The following is a 25,724-nucleotide window of genomic DNA, read 5'->3' on the forward strand; positions in this document are numbered from 1 at the left end:
TTGTGGGAGACCTCTCGGTGCTCTCCTTCTGCATTTGTATAAAGGCTAGTCACAATCCAACCTATAGAGTTTTATGAGAAGAGATTTCCTTATTCTTTTCCAATGAGTATGGTTTGTATTGGTTTGGGGTAAGAAAATTAAATAATGACATAAAACACACGTAAGTTTAAAGAACATTATGGTTGCAAAGACACCTCAAAATTTAAGAATTAAGCTTGTCTGGGCAGCCTTAATTTTGCCTCTTTTGTGTTTGTGCATTTTGATAGTATTGGCCATCATTGTATAAAAAGTTTTTGTGGCAGAATGATGTAAAGAGCTTAGCAGTCCTGAGTTTCCAGTCCAGTGCCTTGACCAAAAGAAAACATTCTTATTTCTTTTAAAGAATTTTGCTTATTTACCATCTTGTGCACTGAATGAAACAGATGTCCTTTAAAAAAGTACTGTGTGATCATGTCACTCAAAGTTGCATCCAATTTTATTATAATGAATACCCACACAAAGCGGAAAAAATCTGATGTTCAATAACTTTTGACTGCTTGACTTTGCAGCCTTAATGTTCTATGGGCTGGAATTTAACCTAAGGGTAGAGGAAAGTGTATCTCTGCACGTATTTGGGATTTGCTCCTGTTATTAGTTGCTAGTGTTAACTATTAAAATGTTGGCTGTATCTCTAATGCAATGCTAGTTTGAGTTGTTTGTTTTGTAATCTAGAATTACTGCTTGCTTTTTGATTTCTAATTAAAAAAATTATAATAGAGATGCATATTTTTCCTTTTTGTGTTTGCGGACAAAATATATCAGCATTGCTGCTAATGTGAATGAGTTTAGTACATTCCTGAAGATCAAAATATACTTTTCTTCCTAATTGTGGGAAAGCATATGTAGAATAGCATTATTCATTTGCATGAATTTTGAAGGGAAATCTCAGTATGAAGAGATATATTCCCAAACATAAGCATGATGACTACAATAACATGCCCTGAGGCACATGTTACTAAAGAAAATAAGATGCAAGGAAGCAGCTCTGGGAGTTTTAAATCCCAAGAGATGAAACTGTGTTGTACAGAGTAATGCAAATAACTGTTAAAGTTTTGAACTTGACCTGATAGGGCAAAGTAATGTCATTGTGGCATGTATGTCTCTGTATTATGCAAAATTGTGGGAGGGGGAAAGGAGGAGAAAAGGATTTTTCTACAAAAGAGACTAAGCACGCAATCTGATTGTAAATGCTAAGTCCCAAAAGGTGCAGGGGAAGGCTTACTTTATGTCCTAAGGTCACCGGCTGTTAATAACAACTTAACCAGATGGTTTATAGGGTGAACTTGTCTCACCAATGTAAATTCCTGGCCTTTCAACAGTTAGAAAACAAAATGCAGTCTGTTTGCTAATTATACACACGGAATATACAAAAGTACAAAAAAATAGATTTCATACTTCAGGACCTTACTCTCTAAGTTTGTATTTTTGTGTCTGCTTATTCTACATTGTTTAATGTAGAAGGCCACACTGTTTTGAAACCTAACTGATTTGATAGCAATCCTACATAGTATATAAATTAGAACAATCTGGAAATGAAAGTCTCTTAACATGAGGTTTTTAATATTATAGCATTCACTTGCTAATGTCCACTTTACTCTAGTTAAGGGTGCAAAATAGTTTTTCTCTTCCTTGTAAGTTTACAAACAAAAAAATCTTTTCAGCCAGAGGTGACAACTTTCTGGTTTCCCCAGGGGTGATCATCCCGTGCTCCGCCTCAGGCCCCACCTCACCTCTTCCCACGCCTGAACCACCCCACCTCTTCTCGCCCTGTTCTGCCCCCTCCCCCAAGTGTGCCCCGCCCTCACTCTGCCTCTTCCTGCCCCTGGTCCTCCCCCCAGTGCCTCCTGCACACCACTGAACAGCTGATCATTAGCCGGCGGGAGGTGCAGGAACTGATCAGCGGGGCCACTGGTTGGTGCTGAGCACCCACTGTTTTTTCTGGAGCATTCGGAGAGATCCCGAAGGATCTGAATGAGCACCTCAAGAACATGTTAGGAGTGCAAGGTATCACAATGACCTCCAGAAGAGCGCCCTCTTAGGCACTACAAAAATTTTAATGAGAGTCAAGACAACAAGTGCACCTGAGCACCTACAACGCAGGAATTCTGTGGAAGGTTTAATAAACTCCTGACTACACAAACCTACAGAGGTGCTCCAGCCCCAGAGCACCCACAGAGTCAGCACCTATATTTTCAGCTGAATTTGTCTAAATTGGTTGTATTTGAAAGTTGGGGCAAAAATCCTTACACCATTTTCATATTTAGAGTACATAGAGGTGCTAGGTAGGTGAAAGAGTATGTCCAATTGAATATTTCTAACAAGTCTAAGAATTTCCACTTTTGTGAAGATTATCTGTACGTGCATAGATGCAACTACTGGGGAATAGACACTCCCTAACTTTTTTCTATCCTTTTCATATCCCCTCTCATAGTGACCGCAGAACTATATTATGCATTCGAACATCCAGTCTCCTATCAATTTTTTAAATATAATTACACCAATGTGCACTTACACTATGTTTGTGTTCTTCACAAGTGCAAACTTTTCAACACTTACTAGGCTCTAATCTGCCTTAGGCTTACCCTAGGCCTTCCTACCGCAGTCTGGATCTGCAGCACCCCGATTGTCACCTCAATAATTGTTCTTATATTTGAATTTGAGATTTGATTCAAATTACCTGCTGTCAGGCATTATGCCTCAGAATGCACTGGGATTACCAGAGGCCAAGAGACTTGAAGTATTGGTTTTATTTAGTTTTATTTTAAAATATACATCTATCTAACATTCTGGGCATGTACAAATTTTATAAAAACAATTACAATTCAAACCATCTAACTAAAATAATAGACGCATCCTGATACCAACAACTCCAATTTGTGTACGCTGCTTCATCGATGACCGTCATTTCTTCACTTGAGGAAAAAAAAAATGGTAGAACAAACTATCCTTGCAGTGTGACTTGGAGGTCATGGATTTGGGCTCTGCGGAAGGTAGCAGTTTCCATGGTCAAGGAGCTCTAACGGAGAATGTCCAGCCCCCAGCCTTCTGTGATTAAATCTGAGACCATGCCCAGATACGAAAATCAAGGCAAAAGCGGTGTGGGTTCAATCGTGTGAGCTCAGTCGACCTGGCTTAACATGATTGAAAAACCTTCTTTAAAAGCATTGAATGGGCTTTTCAGTTATGTTAAACTAATGAGATTGAGCTAGCACAATTGAAATTGAAATCCATATTTGTTGTCTGTCAAAACAGGGCCTGAACTGGATCTCATCTTTCATGGTATCACATGGAAGAGAGGTGGTCTCTGAGGTAACCATGATCCAACCCATTTAAGATGTTGCATAGTTTAAAACCAATACCTTAAAATAACTTGGAAATTTACTGAGAGTTGTGTGCATCCTGGAGCAATTTGATTCCTGTCATAAGCACTCTTTCCAATCAGGATGCTGCATTTTGTACCAGCTGAATTTCCAAGTGGCTGTACTATGCAGAGCATATTACAGTAGCCTAATCTGAAGATGACTAAAGCATGGATCACAGTGGCAAGGTCAGCCCCTGAAAGAAAAGGGTTCAATCTTCTAGTCAAGTGTAAATGAAAAAGGAGTTACCTGAGTCTCCAGACCAGGGATTCTCAAATTTCATTGCACCATGACCCCCTTCTGACACAACAAAAATTATTACATGACCCTAGGAGCGGGGACTGAAGCCTGAGCCTGTCTGAACCCCACTGTCCCGGTAGGGGGGCCAAAGCCTGAGCCCCACAGCCCTGGGGTAGGGGCAAAGCCGAAGCCCAAGGACTTCAGCCCCAGGTGGGGGGGCCTGTAACCCGAGCCCCACCACCCAAGTCTGAAGCCCTTGGGCTTTGGCCCCGGGTAGTGGGGCTTGGGCTTCAGCCCTGGGTTCCAGCAAGTCTAATGCCTGCCATGGCGACCCCATTAAAATGGGGTTCCGACCCACTTTGGAGTCCCAACTCAGTTTGAGAACCGCTGCTCCAAACCCATCACCTGCCTGAGTACCAAGTCCCCATGAATGTGTTTGGGTTCTTTTCCAGAAAGGGAAAAGGGTCTCAAGGCCAGCCTCCATAACGGTGTTATCAAATTGCACATCTATAAATATCTTCCAGGCATAACAGGGAGAATAAACAGTCTCTTCTTACTATAATTTATCTTGATTTAGATCCAGTATATCCAGTTAATAACCCTGCTGGCTGCTATGCCAATGGTCAGATCCAAGCACATGGAGATCGATGGAGAGAAGATGACTGCACTTTCTGCCAGTGTATCAATGGAGACCCTCACTGTGTGGCAACAGCCTGTGGACAGAGTTGCCTGAATCCTGTTAAGGTACCTGGGGAATGCTGCCCAGTGTGTGAAGGTAAGATGTATTCATTTCAAATGCTGTCTCCCAGTAGAAGCCTTTCAGCCTGTAAGGGCTTGTCTTTATTAGATAACGGTATCCTTTTGAGTCATAATTGTGATAAGGTGACCATTACTGACTTGTGTAGGTCAGGACAAATTCTACTAGACACTCATGCTTAAGTCTACGTTTATGCCACGGAGGTCATGGAAGTCACAGAATCCCTGACGTCCAGAGACCTCCATGACATTCTCTGCTTCAGCCCCAGGGGCTGCGGGACTCTGGAGCTTGCAGCCAGTGGGGCCCTGGCAGGGTTCCAGTGACAGGCGACGGGGGGGCCCCTGCAAGGTTCCGGTGACAGATTCCTGACGGGGCCCTCCTCAGGGTGACTGCCTCGTGCCGGACGGTGGGGGGTGAGCAGCTGGGGCTGTCCCATTTTCTCCAGAGTACAGAAGTTAATGTTTCGTGTGAGGAAGTGGTGGCAGAGATGCATTTTTTGGCCCTGACCCTACAAAGGCTTAAGCAGATGCTTAACATTATGTTGAGGCTACTCATAGGCTAGCATTTTCAAAGGAGTCTAAGGCTGCTGGGCACCCAATCCCCATTGTGTAAGTCTTTTGGAGGTTGAGGAATTCGTATCTTCTTGGCAATATTTATAGTGTGTTAGTGTGTATGCTGAGGTTGTTAAAGGATATGACAGCATTCAGCTGAGTTGGGCTCACTCAAAACTAGAATGTTTGGGATGGCGAGAAAAAGTTCACAGAATTTTGAAGATAATTTCATTCTGCTGTATTTCAAAACCGACTGGCAATTTACTTTCCAAAAATTTAGTAGAATATTTGTTAAATATTTTTCACATTCAAATATATTTTTATTGAGATTTTTGAAAAACCTGAAGTTTTTTATCTTAACATTTGATTAAGGCGACTAGTTAATATTGACAGTGGAAAAGATAAACAAGTACAAATAAAACAATGAACATTCAACAAAAATTGAAAAAGAAAAAAGCTTAGGTTGAAAATAATAAAATGTTAAGAAAATCAAAATGCTTTAAAATATCCATTTTTGGAAATATTGCCAAAAATTGGATGAAAACTTTCCAACAAAATAATTTGACCAGCATTACATAAAACCTCCATCAATTATCTATACATTAATTTTCCAAAAAGGAAAGACTAATGTATATAAATTGTGCTTTTTGTTTTTTTATTATTTAATTGCTATGTATGAAATATTTTTTAAACTATGCTATTTCATGAGTAAAATGTGTGAATTTAAATGATGTTCCTCACTTTAAGCTGCCTCTGGTTTGCTTCTGTTACCTCATGCACTTAAATATTTGAGTTCACTGAGGGGTAGATACAAATCTCATTAAAGTCAATGGGAGTTTTTCCAATGACTTCAATCAATTATGAATCAGGCCCTGAATAACAAAGGGAGCTATAAAAACTTTGATCTTTGAAAGTTTCCAGAACATATTCTGTATTTATGAGTTGGAGCCAATGTTTCCAACAACTGTCTGGACTCCAATAAGGATGCATTGTGCAAGACTCAAGGATTCAGTTGCATACTAATCTTCTGAAACCAGTAAAGGAATACAATAAGCATGATAGTGGTATTTACTGTAATTGGTGCTTTTCTGTAATGAATGTGGAATTACTCCTCAGTGCATGGGCCTGTGGAAAACTATCCCTACTCAGCCCGGCAGCATACTGGCCACAAGAGAGGTATCACACTAATTAAAGAAGAGCACAGATGCACCGTCTCATATTACTGGAATTGCTAGGTCCCTCTCCAATGTACCCTCTCCATATGAAGAGGAAAGGAGAAGAAACTAAATGTTCTCACCCCTAAACACATCATGGAGCAGGATGGAAGCAGAGGAAACATTTGTATAAAATTTCAGCATTAATCTTTCTCTGTTTTTATATATTATAAAATTAAGAAAATATCTGAAATTGAAGGAAACAAAACAATGGAATTCAAAATCATGGACTGTTACCCTAAAAATAAGAGATTCCTCAAAGAAATTTTATTTATCTTTGGACTTCCTGGATCCATTTTTGATTAAACATTTATACTCAAGCCAGAATGTGAATGAGCTGGCTGCCTTACTTTCCATGGATTTCATTTTTTTTTTTTTTTTCAGTCTCAGCTGCTAGCTTTCATTTCCTCATGGAAATATCTCTCTTTTACATAATTGGCTGAGTTTTTAAATTAGCTCCAGGCAGATACCTGCCCAGAACAGCATTTTATAATCAACAGGCACTGAAGCAAAAGGATAAACATCTGCTGACTTGCAAATCTAGAAAATGGGAGGTTTCTGTATTGTCAGTTTGTTTTAGATCACAGTTGCTCATCTTGAACAATAAGAAGCAGAAGTATGTTATTAGAGCATATGAATTTTATAAACAGATTATTAGATGTCCTGTTGGATAAGACTAGAAACTATGAGAATCCGTTTCCTATGAGATTTTTTTTTTTTAAATTGGGGAATAACAGGATCCCTTCTCTTTTTTAATTTAGAGTCAAAAAAGAGGAACTGGGTGGATAAAGGGGTCGATTATAGGATATTAGAGCCTTACTTTGAATGGTCTCTGCATATTCCCCTTAGGATTGGCAACTCCTAGTGTTGAGCTCTGGAATCTTCTGAAGAGTATTGTCCATTGGGGGTCACTTGCCCCTCCCTCACTTTCCCCTGACAGAGGATTCCAAGGGTATAGAAGGAGCAGTGTCCCCAACTGCCCCTCGGGTCCTTATTAACTGCCAAAGGTGTTCTGAGCTTGGATAATGCACAGTATCCTTGATTTTTTTCCCTCATCAGTTTTTGCTTTTCTCTTGCCCTCTCAGGGCTGTTTTTGTTTAGATTGTCAGTTAGTACAGATTTCTTTTAACAAAAGTAAAATTATCCCCATCTGGCACGGATAGCTTCTGGACCTATATTGAGTGAGAGGTGCCTCTCACTTTGCTGATGGGAAGGCTTCTCAAGCTCAGTTGAATAAATCTGGCAACGTGTAAGTGCATCTCTGGCTTTGGAGCCTTTGCTTGGTTTAAATGGTCCCCAGTCTTAACTGGCTGCCCAAGCCTAGTGTCAAGGTCCCAGCACTACCAACACACAGTGGAGGTCCCAGCACCACTGACATAACACCTAGATCCCTCCAGGTTGACTTAAGTTTGTGTGTAGGATCTGGCACCATAGACTAGTGAACCAGGGTGTGGTTAGGTGCCCACTATAAATTGCACTAATTCATCCACGTTCAACTGAATTCAGAGCCTACAATCTAGTACTGTGGACTCTGGTGAACTTCTTGAGGAAGTGGCCCAATGTTCCTTATACACAGCATTAACATGCCCAACAGAGTCTGGATCATCTGAATTTGATGCCAAGGTTTCAGCACCGTTGACTTGCTTGAAGTAATCCAGAACCAATATACGTGACATTAAGTCACAGCATCCATTCAGGTTGACGAGATCTAGTGGTGCAGATCTAGTATAATTGACTCTTATGGGCCACTTGCTTGAAGTGGTTTGGCACACAGCATAAGAAGCACTAAGGTCCCTGGTTCCCCCAGTGCCAAAGATATATCACCAATGACTTTGGTGAACCACTAGTTGGAAGTCATTCTGTACCCAACTGAAATGGCAATAAGAACCTCAGATCTATTCTAAATTCATATAATTTGGTGCTAAAGATCCAGCACTGTTAATTTGGGTAAACTGCTTGTCATAGGGGGTAGGTACCCAGAATCAGCAATACCCCAGGTCTCAGGGTTTGTCCAAATCAGCTGGGTCCAATGTCAGTGCTGTTGACTCTGAAACTCCACTTACTAAATGGGTGCTGTAGCCTCAATAACTTTGTCAAGATTTGTCTGCAGACTGTACGGTACCAGCAGTGCACCACCCTTCATTTTCTGGCCCCATTAACTCTATACTTAGCAGTTCATTGCTGAAGATCCAGCTCTGCAGCTGGTATATGATTCAAGAGAATCATATACCAGACTTATAGCCTCACTGCATAAGTGGTTCAGAGGTGCTCAGACCTTTCTCTAGATTCGCTGAATCTAGAGCCTGGAACATTCATCCTCCGTTTGGCAAACAATTTGTTTCAGGTGCAGATGCCTAAGAAGTGTTCTCATATTGATTGTACTAAACTGACCTGAAAATGAGCATGCAGCTAGTGACAGTGCCTAATAGGAAAGCACTTAATTTGTAATTTGCAATTCTCAGCTGAGATTTAGGGCTTGTCTACATGGTGCACTAGTCTGGACCAATGCGTGTAAATTCTAGTCTGTACCATTTATCGTGTGTCAATTGACCTGTTTGGACCCCAGCATACACGTTTCCTAGTCTGCATGTAGTCCCATCTCTTTCAAACAGTACTACGTTAATGCACGCTGGGGAATTTTGAGTGCATGCCAGTAGGGTCCATGCAGGCCAGTTAGTGTGTGACATGCTGGTGTAGACTAGAATTTACTGGAATGACCTGAAGAAGAACTCTGAATAAGCATGAAAGCTTGTCTCTCTGCTCTCTCACCAACAAAAGTTGGTTCAATAAAAGATATTAACTCACTCGCCCTGTCTCTCTAGTTAGATCTCATTTTGACATTATCTGTTATGCCAGGGTAGTCTCTGTAGGTAGGTCTCATTATTATCAAGGATAACATCCATTATGTCTAGTTCCATGTCGGGGTCAAACAAAATCCCATTGGCAGTTCCACTTTCTTGGATTGGAATTAGGAACTCTTCTTCATATTCCCTCTGATTCACTTTGTTCAGGAGATCCATCTCCAGGTATGTGAGGATGGAACCAAGATGACGCCAGTAGCCCTAATCAGATTTTGGCAGTTTTGTCTTCAAATATCATAGGTCTATTAACTTTGCTTTCCAGTTCACTGGATATTTGTCTTCACATTAGGTTAAGAGCACAAACCTGAGTGTGGGTTCTTACCCTGACTTCTGGGTACATTCTTTGCAAGTTTAGTGGCTGCTATTTTAAAGCAATAGCTTTTAACCAATAAAACATCTCTTGCTCTTAATGTTGCTGTAAGTACTGTGTTTGAATTCTGCCAGGCTGCATAGGTTGTGATTGCAGCTTTCATCCTCATATGTTGGGGGACAACAGTCCTCATTTATCTTGTAGTACCTTTAATTTATAGAAGTGTTAATCCATGTGCTGCTCAAATTGCTTCAGGTAGTTGCTTTGCCTTGATGGCCACACCAAAGGAAATTAGAATTTTTATTAACAATGCACTTTGTTGTACTGGGAATACCATAAAATGGACATACCGTATATACTCGTTCATTAGCCTGTTCGTTTATAAGCCGACCCCCCAAAATGGATAGGTAAAAATAGCAAAAACTGTATGACCCTTTCATAAGCTGACCCTATATTTCACGGGTTGGAAAACTTTGGCTCCCGGCCTGTCAGGGTGAGCCGCTGGTGGGTCGGGACGTTTTGTTTACTTGGAGCGTCGGCAGGCATGGAGCCCCTCAGCTCCCTGTGGCCGCGGTTCGCCGTTCCAAGCCAATGGGAACTGCAGGAAGTGCAGGTTTGTTTACCTGCCGCGTCTGCAGGTGCGGCCAATGGGGGCGGCGAGAAGCGGGCCGAGGGATGTGTTGGCCGCCGCTTCCTGCCGCCCCCATTGGCCTGGAGCGGCGAACCGCGGCCAGTGGGAGCTGTGATTGGCCGAACCTGCAGACTCGGCAGGTAAACAAACCGGCCCGGCCCCCCAGGGTGCTTATCCTGGCGAGCCGCGTGCCAAAGGTTGCCGATCCCTGTATTAGATATTCAATTCAATGATTCCATTGAGTTTAAAATCATCAAATTTTGGTGTAGACCCGTTTATAAGCCGACCCCCGCTCTTTGATGCATCACTTTTTTACCAAAAATATTCGGCTTATGAATGAGTATATACGGTACTCATTTAGTTTCCCCAGGGTAATTCCCCCTGGAACATGCATCTCTTTTGTTTTGGGGTTGGAGCCTTGTTTCAGAAAGCTCTGGGGATCTCTAGTCTGTTATTGGTCAGATGATAATCTGTACCATAAACCTGTGAGGAGGTAATTCCTCATGGCCATAGCTACAGTCCAGATTGTCAGATACAGGCCAAATTGCCAATCCTCCATATGGAAAATGTGGTTTGGTTGACGTCCTTATCCCCATTTATAGTCTGTATCTCCCCAAGTCTTTTTTACAGGCTTGTTATAGCTCGCTGGGTATTCATTCTCCTGGAGATACCAGATGGTATTCAACTGATACAAAGTTAATATCCACTACACACCTGCATATTACCTTTTTTTGAAGAATTTGCAAAGTTGAGAATTGAAGCTCTCTAGGTGCTTGGAGCAAATATTTGTTTTTCATGGAGGTCTGATCTGGAGTAAAATTGCACTTGCTCCTAATACTCTCTTTAGCTGCCAGCCAGAGCTGATGTTTATTATGGCACCTTTGCAGCCCTTGTTCACCTAGTGCTCCTTAGCCAACCTTCATAAGGTGTACTGTTTGCAAATCTCCTCCAAGTGGGAATATGCAGAGGCCACTTGAAGAGGAGAGAGGTTACTTACCAGCAACTGTTGTTCTTTGAGACTGCAGCCTCTGCAAATTCACACTCACTATTCATCTTTCCTACTTCTTCAGTCTCTCAGATCAAGAATCCAAAATTAGGGCTGGTTTGGACACACTGCCTTTAATTATCATCATCTCTCACTACTGCATCCTGGGGAAGTTTGGTTTTTTTTAAAACATAAAGCCTTCACAACATACAAGATCTTTAAGCTTAAAAAGGGAAAAGCTACCATTTAAAAGTTTTATCCCTGTGACTCACCAATAAATCCTGACCATGAACTGACTCTGTAGGTTTGTGTAGTCAGGAGTTTATTAAACCTTCCACAGAATTCCTGCGTTGTAGGTGCTCAGGTGCACTTGTTGTCTTGACTCTCATTAAAATTTTTGTAGTGCCTAAGAGGGCACTCTTCTGGAGGTCATTGTGATACCTTGCACTCCTAACATGTTCTTGAGGTGCTCATTCAGATCCTTCAGGATCTCTCCGAATGCTCCAGAAATCACAGGGATCATCTTTATTCTAGTTTTCCATAATTGTTCCATTTTGTGGCATAGTTCTTCATACTTTGCTGTCTTATCTTTTATTTTTTTTTTTGTCTGCTTGCGTAGCAATATTAGTAAACATAGTCTTATTTGTCATCTTTTCTACAATAATTATGTCCGGCCTGCTTGCCTACACCATTCAGTCTATGACAATTGCAAGATCCCATAAAATCATCACTTCTTCATTCTTTAGAGTGCTTTCCATTGGGTGGTTGTAATACTGCATGGTTCATTTACATCTGCACTTGATGCAGAGGCTCCAATGCAGACACTTGGCAACCTTTTTGTGTCTCTTCAGATATGCTCTGCCAGCCAGGCTCCTGCAAGTGCTTAACACATGCTCCCCTGTTTCTTCCTTTTTGGAACATATTCTGCAGTTCAGGGAGCAGTTCTGTAGGTCAGTTTTGTTTCAAGTGTAATTAAGCCTTAAGGATTGCTCTTGTGTGTTCATAATGAGTCGCATTGTCTCTCTTTTGAGCTATTCTTCTACAAGCCATGAGTTTGTTAATCTTCTATCGCTAATGGGTCCGGTGTGTCTCCATCACTGTCTGTGCTTTGATTTCTGAGTAAAGCTTTCCAAGTCTTTTCTCTGGCAATTTGCTTTCTCCTTTCTTTTATGCTTTCTCGGGCTGAGATGCATGCTTGTCTGTTACTTGTTATCACAACCAGATGATCCTTTACTCTGGCTAATTACATGTGTATTTTGATGTTAGTCTTCATTGTAAATTGCTTCCTCCACAAATAGCAGACCGTTTCATCCATCACATTGTCGAATGTACATCATGTCCATGTTTTGATTGACATTAATTACTCTATGCATCTCCAGGAGTTTTCTTGTTTGGGTGTCTAATTTTATCTTCTCCTCTTGATGCCACTTGATCACTCTGGCAGTTTACTGTACAACTGGTATCACCCGCATACTAGTGGCTTGGATCAAATTCTTCAGGTTGAGTTTTTTTTTTCCGGGTAGTTCTTATTTGCCTGTAATATTCTTTTCTCACTTCTTTGACACTCATGTTATCACTCTGACATTTCCCTGAGACCAAGGTATTTGAAGGTGCCATGCTGAGAGAGATCTTGGAGAGTAACTTTTATGCCATCTGATTGTATACACTTGACCCTCTTTACAGATGCTGGTGCATATTTAGCCATGCCAACCCATAGCTTTATATCTTCGCCAAATGTTTCTACACGTCATCAGTCTCTATACCTCCTTTTGTGGCTGTCTGTATAGTTTCAGTATAAATCCATTTATAACAAATGGTTAGCTGTTTTTTCTCTTTGCTGATATAAATTGTGGTTATCTCACAGAGCATCCATGTCAGCAACAGCATTACTACCGCACACAGCACTGATAAGGAATCCCTTTAAAAATTCTTCTCTTAATTTTGACCTCATCAATGAGCATCCCTTCCAGGTAGAGTTGAGTGTTCCAGTTAACCATAGGCTGCTATAGAAAGGAAATGATCTTTTCACGAACCTTGTGCATTTTCAGTGTCTTAAAGATCCACGAATGTGGGGATGCTATCGTATGCTTTTTGGTAGCCTGTCTATACCATCTCTACATGTGTGTTTTTGTTTTTTTTTCATCTTTCTGTGATCTTGCTATTCAGCCTGAAGTGATTTTTGTGTGTGTCCCTTTTTGTGTTTACTGTGCAGCCTTTTTGCTCAGGAGGCAGTATTGCTTTGCAAGCTAGTACTATTTGGATCTTCTTTGCCAGAAATGCTGTTAGAAGTTTTCACATGTTGATTAAACATGTGATTGGACTATAATTCATAGTATCACTGCAGCCTTTTTTGGTTTGAGGATGGTTCTCCTTGTCATCATCCGTCTTGGACATCTGTTCTTCAAATATTTATTAAATTGTTCAAGGAAACAATCATGGAGAGTTGTTAGGTATTTCAGCCGGAATCCACAAACCCCATCTGGTCCGGGTACTTTACAATTTTTCATTCCTCTCAGTACCTCATGTATTTCTTTCTTGAATATTCCTGTGTATTCCTCTATTGTTTGATTTTTAAACTGTTCACTCATGTTTTTAATCCAGTTCACTGTATGATTATTTTGTACATCCTCATACCAGATTTCCTTCTAGTAGCGCAGAAACTCTTCCACGTTATTTATTGGCTTTCTGTTTTTTTACCTTTTGCTTTAATGTTGATCTGATCAAAGACTCTCTTAGGGTCTCTCAGGAAGAGTCTGTTGTCTTGATACTGATGGCTTCATGCTTAAAATCTTTCAAGCCTATGACTCAGTGGGATCAGCTTCTGTCTACATTGTTCCTTCACAACTCATCCCTTTCATTCAGCTGATATTTCATCACCAGGGCCATTCACTTCTGTTTTCTCGTCAAATGATTTTTCTCAAATTCATCCAATAGGCTGATATATCATAGTAAAAGTCTTTTATTATTTTTATTATCATTGAAGTGCGTAGGAGCCTCAGTCATACAAACCTAAGTCAGTCATTGACAGCCAAACAAGGCAATCATCTTCTGTTGAGCCTGCCTTCCCTTGGGGAAACTTTGATATGCAGGAGTCTTCCTTAGTTCCTGGCCCCCAGCCATCTTCTTTCCTGCTGTGAGAGCTGAAAGTCTGCTCTCCCATCCGGACAGGCACCAACTCAGCTGGGGTCTCCACATTTAGCTCCTCCCTCATAACCAAGCAACTGCTGCCCATTTACTCTTTCCTGGTCCATGTAGGATTTGTACAATCAGTTGCATTGACCTACTCACATATAATTAGAACTTGATCCATGATGGGGAAATTGCTGATCTCACAGTGGAAGAATTTATTGGTTGGTTCTGTATAAGGAACGTATCTGTCTGGAAGCACCACCTAGGCACCTTACATTAGTAAAAACAGCCATTCGCAAAGAAATAAATTGTGCATAATTAAAGATTTAATAACCGAACACCTGCTCCCTGCAGTTAATCAGTGTTAAGAATTAAAGACTTGACCAGCAAATAAGTCTTTCACTATGATTAGAAACTTGTGCTTGGTTCTAATTGACTCTTAGAGGGACCAGATTCTAGGGGTCTGCATACTCCACTGAGAACATTCTGCCAGCTATCTTGGTGTGTTTAACACCAGAAACAACTCCCCAATCAGTCTTTCTCTTCCTTGTCCTCCATTGGCTCACAGAACTGGCTTCCAGACTCAGTTTCTCTCCCCAAGTATCTGTATTCTTGCTTTATCTGGCTATTTGTTTTAGCCCGAACAGTTAGTTTGGTAAAATTATAGGCAACTTGTAATGGGAAATGTGTGCAAGAAAAAGTATTAGTTGTTAACTAGATTGATGAAACCTTTTAGAACTCAAGGTTGCTTGTGGGATTAGAGAAGCATACAAAGGTCAAGCTATTCCATTCAAAAATCTAAATGGATCAAATGTACAGGTTGGAAGACTTTTTGTTCCATTAAGACTTAGAACCCATTGTACTACATGGACAGTGGCATCTGTTTGATGTGTAAGATCTCCGTATTAGAACTTTGCAGAGATTCTACTTGGAGTTCAACTGATACTTGTAGAAAGTTAGGTTCTCTTGTTTGAGAATGGTACAAGTGCTCTACCCGGTCCTCAGTATACAAGGGGTTGACTCACGCTTCACTTTCCCATTCCCTTCTATTGGTGCTCATGCTAAAATGAAGGGATGGAAGAATGCCCCTGGGAAATTGGAGCTGCATAGCCAGGCTTTAAGAACTGATTCAGTCCTTCACGCTGAGGGTGGTTTTTATTGTTCCTTTTTTTCCTTTTCTTGTTTTGATTTATGATTACCAGTACATAGACCTTTCTGATGTGCTGTGCTTTCTGTTTCTGCTGTGTCATCTCACCAGCTGACATGTTGATTCTCAGGCCAAAGAGGTTGTAGAGATCAGTGCTTAGTTCTCTTTTTAAGATCTGCCATTCTCTTGAGGGTTATTGCTGCTTACTAGTATTTTCTAGTGCTATTTACTGCTACTTCCCACTCTAGTGGTGATCTTCAGAGGCAATGTAATGAAGTATGCTTATTTATCAGTAGCTGGAGTTCTCCGAATACATTGCCTCTTCAGATCTAGCTTGCCCCTCCCTTCTTCTGCAGAGAATATTGGAATTGGATCTCGATGCAGCAGAATGGAATAGGGATATGGTTATGAGGTGTGGTATTTTATACTCCTTGCTTTGTAATGTTCTGGTGGAGTGGCTGACAAATCTACTGCTTAAGTGCTTTTAATACTACTACTGAGTCTGTGGCTCATGAGGTGCGGCCCACGATTTCCTCAAATGGAGAATTACAGAAGCAATAAAATTTTTCAAGTGCACTTGTGCCAGAGATGCACACAGAGAATAAATTTTACTTCCATTCAATAATGTGGTTTGAGCATTGACCTGCTAAACCGGAGGTTGTGAGTTCAATCCTTGAGGGGGCCATTTAGGAATCTGGGGCAAAAATCTGTCTGGGGATTGGTCCTGCTTTGAGGAGAGGGTTGGACTAGATGACCTCCTGAGGTCCCTTCCAACCCTGACATTCTACGATATGATTTAATGAATGCAATGTCTTTTGCATATGCAGCCCAAAATGCCACTAGTCATTTTTGCTGTCATATCACATTGCAAACTTATGATTAAGCTATGGGCATGGAGATCAAAAGTGTTTTATTGAATTGCAGTCCAAAAATATTGTCACTGCATCATTTGACCCCAGGAGATTACACCACAGTGAAAATAAATGTTCTTTTTTTCAATTGCACTTAGAATTACCATGTATAGTAATTCTGACATGAGCAAGCGGTGTTACTGTAGGTCATCCCAAATGAGTACACTACATATGGTTTCTTCTTTTTACTATATAGTAATTTATCTGCTACTTAAGAAAAATGTTCCTTCTAGTATAGATTCCTTACTTCACTTTTTTTGAAAGAGATAAATTTCAGCAAATAGTGATTTTCATATTCTGTTAGTCCTCTATTCTTCCACTGTGAAGGGGGGGACACTAATTCCTGTGGAGCAATTTCTGTCCTTAATTTTGTCAATCCTGTTTCACAACTGATGGACCAGTTGTCACTTGTGTTATGTTCCACTGGAAAATAGGCATCAGATCTGTAAAAATAAGTGAGGGAATTAAGATGTATGGCATTATTTTAAAAGTATGTATTTTAATATAGTATCTTTAGTCTTATTTTTTTCTGATCCAACTTCTATTTGCATGCTAGAGAAATCAGGAATGCTTTCCAGTAGTCAGTATTGGATTGGGAGAACCTATTTGTAGATTTCAGATGCTATCTGTTGGCAGAGGTAACATTTCAAAAACTAGCTATAGAGGTGAAAAGCATTAAAGACTTTTTCGCTACTATGTTGCCCCTTTTGGATGGCAGAATGAGTTGTAGGAGATGAAACTAACTAACAAGTCCTGTTCAGTTCAATTATGTTAGATTCCTGCACACTTATACCTGATTCTTTGTAAAGATAAAGTTGAGATAACACTGGCATTCTAAATTCATGTTTTAATTACTGGTATCTTTCATTCAAAAAATATTTTTAAAGAAATATTTTTGACAAGTTTCACTGGTGTATTTGGCTATTGTGGAGTTATCCACATATGGGAAAAAGAAAAGCTTTTTCATTATTTATAAAGAAAAAAGTTTAGGTTATTTTTTTCATATTCTGGTACTAAAGAAGGTTTTGTCTTAAACTCCAGACCTGAATGCAGACCAATGTATTTGCCTTAAGAAATATGGGTTTATAGGAATCAAGTTCCAGAGATTTGTAAACGTCCAGAAGGAGTACAAGTAATATATTATTTTCTTTAACTCCCACTACGTTCTTCAACTGATGCCAGCCTTGATAACCCATTTGTCCATTTCTCCCACAAACATGCCTGCACTTGATTCCATGTAGCACCTTGAGAATCAAATGCCCTTCTTTAACTGATCCTCAAAGCCATTACCCTCTTCTCAATCAAATCCCTCCTTAAAATTCATATTTTCTATGCTGCCTGCAAGAAGTTATCCAACTAAGGAAGTTATTCATTTTGTTATAATTAACATTTTAAAATAAACCCTAAACCCATCCCTCTTCTGTATTCCTCCATGAACGCTAACCGTTGCTGATTAACTGTGTAATCTTACTTATGTTCTTCAGCCTTCCTTTTCTCTCAGAACTCTCTATGGTTTTGTGACGTTTCTCTGCTTTGTTGAGTCAAGTCTGAAATTGGTTTGTAAACTCTTTGGCGCATAGATTGTGTATTTTCGTTTGTATTATGAGTTGCCTGGCACACTCTTAGGTGCTGTAAAATGATTGATAATATATTTAAAATTGAGTACTGAAGCGCATCTTTCCAAATATTCACACCCATGCCTATCTCAAAGGCTATACAAATATTCCGTAGGGATGGAACAAATCTTTACTCGAGTAGCTGGATAGTGTTAGTGTGTATGAGGTCAGCAGATTGCTGGATAATTGACTCAGTTTTCTGGCTTTATTTCACCATCTCTGTTGTTGGAATTTCTTGTCTGGAATTCTTCAGTAAAGCCATGTGTGGCATCTTTGGCATTTTTGTTATTTAACTTGGAGCTTGATATAGGGATTCCATGGACAAAACATAATATAGCTCTCCTAGGCCTATGTGGCTGAATCACTCTGATAGATTTCATGGCTTAGGTGTGTTTCTTTGGCACATCAGAACTGAGGTGAATTGTCAATGATCTGACAACTGTTAGGATTTTTAGCAATGGCATAATCTCTGGAATTTCTCTCTTGAATCAAATTTTTCAATAACTCCAGAATTTGACAGACACCGTGTAAGAATGTTGGTATTTAGGTTTTCAGAACAAAAAGTAGAAAAGTCCATTTGCTCTCCAGCAAGCATTGTAAAATTTGGGTCACAGTGTCCTTGGCTGGCTAATTCTCTTGGTGAGATGTTTGGGACAGGTAGACTTTTTGAATACAGGAAGCACAAAAAAAATCTTCTGAAGGAAACGGTCTCACTTACATTGGGAGAAGAATGGTCTAGATAACTGGTAATTTTCCATCTCTAATTTCTGTCATTTTGTGATTTGGTTTGTGGATACAATATTGTCTTTTGGCTGTGATAGGACTTGTAGATATTGTATTATCCTGAGAAATTTCATTTTTACAAAAATGTACACGCAGCTTTGACTGGGTTGCAATCACAGACTAAAATATTCCCAAACAATTCTCTCCCCCCTTCCTTCTCTCTCGCACTCATATTAATTCTGGTCCTCACCAGGTCATAAAGGAGGCTGTGGTATCCTTCATGATAAAGACAGGACTCCAGTGTAGCAAAGACAATGGAGATTATCCATTTGATTTAGGGTATGGGAAGAGACATGGTAGTTCCCTGCATCTTTAGCTTATAGACTGAGGAACAGGCTGTGCTGCATAGTGTGGCCACACAGTCTGCCTAAATCAATTGTTTGGGATTTTTTACTTAACTGTTTTGTTGTATTTGATAATAATGCATATGTGCCTTTTATGACAGGTACATTTTAATAAATTGAAAATAAAGTTTAAATAAATAAAAGTAATGGACACATAAGCTTACCACACGCATATTTATGTAACTACGCAACATTTGCTAAATGATGCTGCGTAAAAGGGGAGCAGACTGGAAAAAGCTCTGTTCAACAAGAGCTACATTTCTTGAAAGAGGGTTTGGACCGAGGTCTACAGGTCTACGTAGCTATGTCCATAAGAAGTTGAATACTAGGGTAGGTTAATGGGAAAATATTGAAATTTCTGAAAACAAAAAAAATCCAATCACCCTGGAAACAGATTCTGAGGCTATAATCTGGCTTGATTAATTCTTGTTCAAACCAGTAAATAATTACATTCTTCCTAAGTCAAGCCTGCTTTTCTGATTGAAATATGTTCAGATCATTGGTAGAGTGAGCTTCTGGAAACTTCAGGAACTTGCCTTTCAGGTTCTTCATAAGGGCAGTATTCTTCAACCTGCCAGGTATAAGTTCATTGTTAAAGTGAAGGCACATTTTCATAGCAATCAGGAAATAATGCTATCTTTAGCCTGTCCAAATTCAGAATTGCAGAATGAACTGGAGTTTCACTGTCTAGATCAGGGGTGGGCAAACTTTTTGGCCCGAGGGCCGCATCGGGGTTGTGCAACTGTATGGAGGGCTAGGTAGGGAAGGCTGTGCCTCCCCAAACAGCCTGGCCACTGCCCCCCTCAGAACCTCCAACCCCCCTGCTCCTTGTCCCCTGACTGCCCCAACCCCTATCCATACCCCCACCCACTGACAGCCTCCCTGGGACTCCCACCCCCATCCAACCGCCCTCTGCTCCTCATCCCCTGACCACCCCCTCCTGCGACCCCCCACCCCTAACTGCCCCGCCCAGGATCCCACCCCCTTATCCAAACCCCTGCTCCCTGTCCCCTGACTGTCCTCCCGACCCCTATCCACATCCTCCCCCCCTGACAGGCCCCCTGGGACTCCCACTCCCGACCCTCCCTGTTCCCCTTTCCCTGACCGCCCACCCAGAACCTCCGCCCCATCCAACCGCCCCCTCCTCCCTGACTACCCCCCATGACTCCCCACTCCCTTACCTAACCCCTCCACCCCCTTACCAGCAGCAGGAGCTCGCAGCCGCGACACCAGGCCAAAGCCAGCTGCGCTCCCCACGCTGCCCAGCGGGAGCGGCAGGCCAGAGTGCAGCCCACACGGCTGCGGGACAGAGGGGACAGCGGGGGAGGGGCCAGGGACTAGGCTCTTCGGCCGGGAGCTCAGGGGCCGGGCAGGACGGTCCCGCGGGCCGGATGTGGCCCGCAGGCCGTAGTTTGGCCATGTCTGGTCTAGATACTAAAACTACTAGTTTATTTATACAGTTCTGCTGATTTTAGAGAGAGTTTTTGATTTTTTTTCAGAGCGGCCTTGAAAGAATTGGCTGTCATCCATAATAATATGCATGATAGTGCATTCTACTAAAGAGGCTTAAGAAATGTAAGGACGTTCCCATCCAAGAAGGCATTAGGGTTCACTCCACAACAGTGTTGAAAACCTCATGAAGCTTGAAAATGAAGCCTCAGCTAATGATTTTATATAGAGCGGCAAACTGGAGTTCATATTTTTACTGTATACTATACTCTGGGTTTTACCACTGACGTTTAGGTTTTGGGGTTGTTTTGGTTTTGATTACACCATTGAACTTGAATTTATACCAGTGTGAGATCAGAATCAGTACCTTGATGCACAGTCGTCATCTGAGCTATTGTTCAGAAAGAGTTCTATATATCATAGTACAGTTAAGCTATCTCTTGGTTAAAAGAGTGTACTTTATAGTCTCTGATACTACATTGGTGTTGAGGAATGCTGTAGAAAAGAGATTTTTGTCCTACCTGAAGAATGATTTTCAGTGAATTGTTCCTCACTAATGTGTAAAACCCACTTCTGAGTATGCTCCCCCACTGTTGCAGACGATGGATTGTGTAGTGGCTTGTCCCACATAGATGGGTGGCTGTATACTGCATTAGCCAAATATTCCTGTTGCTTTACTTAGGGTAGTTCCAAGTAGACTGCATTATGTAATTTTGTCTTGAAGTTAAAAAGGCATGGATTACTGTGGTGAAATAGATGGGGGAAAAGCAGGATGTACCACAAATGACTCCAGGGCTTCCATACTGGTAAAGATTAGACATATACCTCCTATAGACTGTGCACCTATCCCTAAACATTTTCCCCATATCAGGTCAGCATTATTCCATGTTACTCTTATTGAAACTAAGCCTATTAGCTCCTATGCATTTCCCTACGTTGGTCAGGCTTTGGGAGAATACAGAAAATGCATTATCTGGATTAGAAGAAAAGAGGTGTTTGGTAGCATTGCTGACCAGAGTCTCATTACCAACCTTTGGTAACCTCCTCTTAGAGAAGAAATAAAAGCACCGAAGAGAACTCTCGCAGGCAAGTCACAAAATATCATGGTGAATGGTACTGAAGGCTGCTGATAAAGCTAACAATCAGCAAGTACAGTTGACTTGTATCTGTCTTCAAGAGATTGTCAACATAACTAATCTGCTCTCCAACCTTAAACCCATATATGAAACCAGGTATTTGAGTTCCAGAAAACTAAGTTGTTCCAACATAAACTTACCAATAACCTTCTTTCAGAATTGCAAATGAGAGACTGTATGTTAATTTGAAAAGTTACTGTTACAAGAGGTTTTCATAAGCAGAGCCTTCACCACTTCCTTTTGAAGTGTGCCTGGCACGCATCCTGTCTTCATAAAGGGAAACTTGAACAATTGCCATCAGTAATGGGCTCCAGAAACCCAGCTGAAGTGCAGTTGGGTTCAATTATCTTAGCACATCCAATATTTCATTAGGTAAAAATGGGCACAATTCAATCATGGAAGACTGGAAGAAGTTCTCTGTTGCTGTAAATTGATGCAGCCCTATTGAAGTCAATAGTGCTGTGCCAGTTTACACTAGCAGAGAATTTGGCCATGTGAATTTATTTGGCCCTGTACCAGTTCAGTTAACAGCTAGTTTGTCCTAAATCTCCTTTCTTCAAAGTGAATCAAGAGAATGCAAACACAATTCTGTAACAGAGTCAAATTAAGTTGGGTTTGCCTGACTGCCACTTTGAGCTAATGCCTGTTCCCAGCTCATCCAGGAGAATATTTGAACCATACACCCCAGAGTATAAGGTACCCAGTGCCAGTGAAACCTTTGTCCAATTTCAAGAAGAATCAGGAAGATTGTACTACTAACCTTTCTTTAACTCTGAGATGCAGGATGCATTGTGGGGGAGAGTTCTGAATGCATGTATTATCAAGGTATCCGGAAGAACGATCTATGACACTGCAGTAGAGAGATATTTGGTTGGTAAAGAGCCTTTTCAGTGATCTGTTTCATTCCTCTAGAACATTATATATTCATAGGTTTCTACCAAATACCTACTCAGTGGGTACGTCTTCACTACCCGCCGTATCAGCGGGTAGCAATCGATTTATCCGAGATCGATATATCTCGTCTCGTTAAGACGCGATATGTCAATCCCCGAACGCGCTCACTGTCGACTCCAGAACTCCATCAGAGCGAGCGGTGGTAGCACAGTCGACGGGGGAGCCGCGGCCGTCGATCCCGCGCCGTCTGGATCCCAGGTAATTCGATCCAAGATAGTTCGACTTCAGCTACGCTATTCGCGTAGCTGAAGTTGCGTATCTTGGATCGATCCCCCCCCAGTGTAGACCAGCCCAGTTACTCTCTAGTCTTTTGCCTTAAGACTTTCCAGTAATGATGATAGAGTGATCTGCCTTGTCAGAATATCCCATATCTATTGAATTGGCCATTACAAATAGTCTTAATCGGATTTGATTTCAGTTGATAAAGATCAATATTTGTCAGTATCACTCCAGTCAAAAAATTGTGAAAACAAATTCCTATTTGTATTAAGCTAAATTTGAACAGGAAGCTGCATGAGTATTGGTGTAGCAGCTCAGGAACGAAGTACTTTGGTTATGACATGTTGGTCTGAAGGAAGCTCTTTGTTTTCAGTAGCACAGAAACAGGGGATAGCTTTTTTCAGGTGGTAACAATCAGAATAATGTTCTTTGGATAAATGAATAAAAGTAGTTATTTGGATACCAAATTATTTTAAGTAATTAAAATTTGGCATCAAATCTGAAATAAATGTTTTCTTCCAACCCCAGTTAGAGCATGCTTTGTAATATTTAGTGTACATATTTTCTTAGTTCTGCTCTATTTATCTTTGTACATGCAGTGACGACCAAAAATAATACCCCATAACCGCTTGTTTTTAATACCTTGTAAAAACTTATAAACAGTTACTTGAAGTTGAATTAAAGGAGATAATTTTTCATCATTTAACTATCATTAACTGTAAGGCTTGCTAATTCTGTATTAGGCATGTTGGCACCAGGAAGGAAATTCTGTTGCTTCGAATTTGGGGCTGGTATTTTCCATGTAATGAACTCAGGGGTCGGGGGGTGTAGAGGTCTGGAATGCTAACTATGAGGATGGAAAACATTTAGTCACTCTTGGAATTATATGAATGTTTTTCCAGGAAGCTTAAGTAAACACACACTGTGCTGCTTAGGAGGCAGCATTTAAAGTTTTTTGGACGGCAGACAACATTCAAACAAGTATGTAGAAGCTAATGCAAGATTTTTAAGCAGCACACCCTTTGGGGCAAATCTGGGCTATTTGTCAGATTAGGTGCTACATAACAAATTTGTATTTTAGTCTACTATTTACGTGTGTGTATGAAGTATATTGCAATAACCTTGGTAATAAATACTAAAATAGATTGAGTTTTCATCTCTATAGGTCTCCTCAGTGCTGGTTTTCTTAAAAAGTAACATTCATTAGGCCTTCGAGACTAGAGACCTAGATCACATTGGAAAGGTGCAGAAGGAAGAATTATTTTGCTTTACCAAACACAGAGACATTCTGTCTAACTCAGGCTAGAGGACTCTCTTCATAGCTACGTTAAAATACTTAATTCCATTTCTCCATTCCTTAATAGATACTTTCTGCCCTCAAAAATAGAATTTATTTTATATTTCATTATTTTCAAGTTTTAGGGGCCCGAGATGAAGCATAGATCTTTCTATTGAATTATCTCTCTGTACATGGTTAACACTTTCTCAAGGAATCCCAAGGACATATATCTGGATTTCTCATCAGTATAGAATTGTTCTTCACAATTCTTTATCATTGTAAACATGTTAACTTCAAGGGCATATTTTATTTTATATATGCATTACTGAGTGCAGTAATATCTTCCACTGATCTTCAGCCTATTGAAATTACTTCTCACAGTACAGCCTAAAGTTTGTTTGTAAATTGTTAACCATTGTTAAAAATACTGGAAACAGAAATATAGTGATGAACTCATCAAGGGAATCAGTGCAAAATTGCCTTTCTAGTTCCATACTGTGGCAGACTTGCAAAATAAAGAGATAAGTGCTTGAAATCTATTCAATATTTCAAACTTCTGACTACTATTTTGGTAAAAAATGGCAGCCTTTCCTTTATGAAAGATCTTATAATGCCTCACTGTTAAAGAATATCTTTACAAAATATTGCTATATTGTACTGATAAAATCTGAGTTTGCGAGTTAGTCATAACTTACTTACTCCTAATTACTTCGCATTACACTAACACAGACAATATTCCATATTCACAGTACCTGATGCAACGTTTCAGTTGTAGTAATATCATTTATTTCAGGTCTTGAAAACAACAACAAATTCAAGTTACAAACCTTAAAAGAGGGTATGCAGGCATTATCCTACACCTACCAAGTATAACCCAGGAAACAATTCTGTGGTGTATTTTGATCTGCTGCTATTTGGTCAGAGTGCACTACAGAACTTTTAGTGCATGGTAGCAGGGTCCACATGGCCACATAGTGCATGGCAGGCAGGTGTGCTGTAGATTTACACCCCAGTTTGCCAGGTGCTAAATCACCATATTGACAAACCCTAAGGGTATAATTTACAGATTTACTTAAGGTGGGAATATCTATAAATGGAAGTAGCAAGATAAGGCCTGTGATATGAAATTAGCAAGTCCTGAGGGTTTCTGCAGTGTATTTTTCAGTATATATGGTTTTTATAAAATAAAGAAATCTTGGGCTAGATGCTCCTTTCTGGTGTATGGTGTAAAAGGCACCAAAGAAGGGCAAAGGGGCTGGAAAACTGGTTGCTGCTTTGAGCAGATCCATAACAACTGTTTTGAATTTTGCACCATTTTTGACTTCTGTTTGTTTAAAAAAAAATGTATCAGTTGGAAGCCATCATTTGAATTGGATCTCGGGTTTCAGTGTGCCACCTTATTGGAGAAAGAAGGTGAGACACTCGATGGGAGTAGTTGCTTAGCTTGATTCAAGATGCTCAAAACCCTTGAGATTTTCAAGCTGAGTTGGAAGGGTGTTGCAGCCTCCTTGCTAATAGCAGGTGAAAGTGTGCACATGAGCTGTCGTTCAGTAGTAGTTCTCCTTAAGGAAACGAAAGTAGTTATCTGCTCACATGGAACATCTGTTTAGAACTGTAAGCAATTGAAAAATTATAAGGTAACTGCATAAGAAATATGTCTGTTGAATTACATCATTTGTTAGGAAAACTGTATAGTAGTTTATGCTGGAAGCCAAAAGAGGTGCTCTGTCAGTTGTAGATCTGTGGAACACTAACTTTGACAAGATTTTTCATTCCCTTGCCTCAAACTATCAGAGCACCCAGGAGAAAC

The 25,724-nt window shown here is 40.5% G+C and overlaps 1 protein-coding gene across 1 annotated transcript in view; it reads left to right on the top strand.

The window, feature by feature from the left end:
* Positions 1 to 25,724, top strand: part of CRIM1 (cysteine rich transmembrane BMP regulator 1) — a 314,885-nt gene that overhangs the window by 191,564 nt on the left and 97,597 nt on the right. The window contains exon 7 of the mRNA XM_065401910.1: positions 4,216 to 4,413. Coding sequence (XP_065257982.1) covers positions 4,216 to 4,413 — 198 coding nt within the window. The remainder of the gene's footprint in view (positions 1 to 4,215; positions 4,414 to 25,724) is intronic.

The sequence above is a fragment of the Emys orbicularis genome, chromosome 3, assembly GCF_028017835.1.
Source record: "Emys orbicularis isolate rEmyOrb1 chromosome 3, rEmyOrb1.hap1, whole genome shotgun sequence".
NCBI lineage: Eukaryota > Metazoa > Chordata > Testudines > Emydidae > Emys > Emys orbicularis.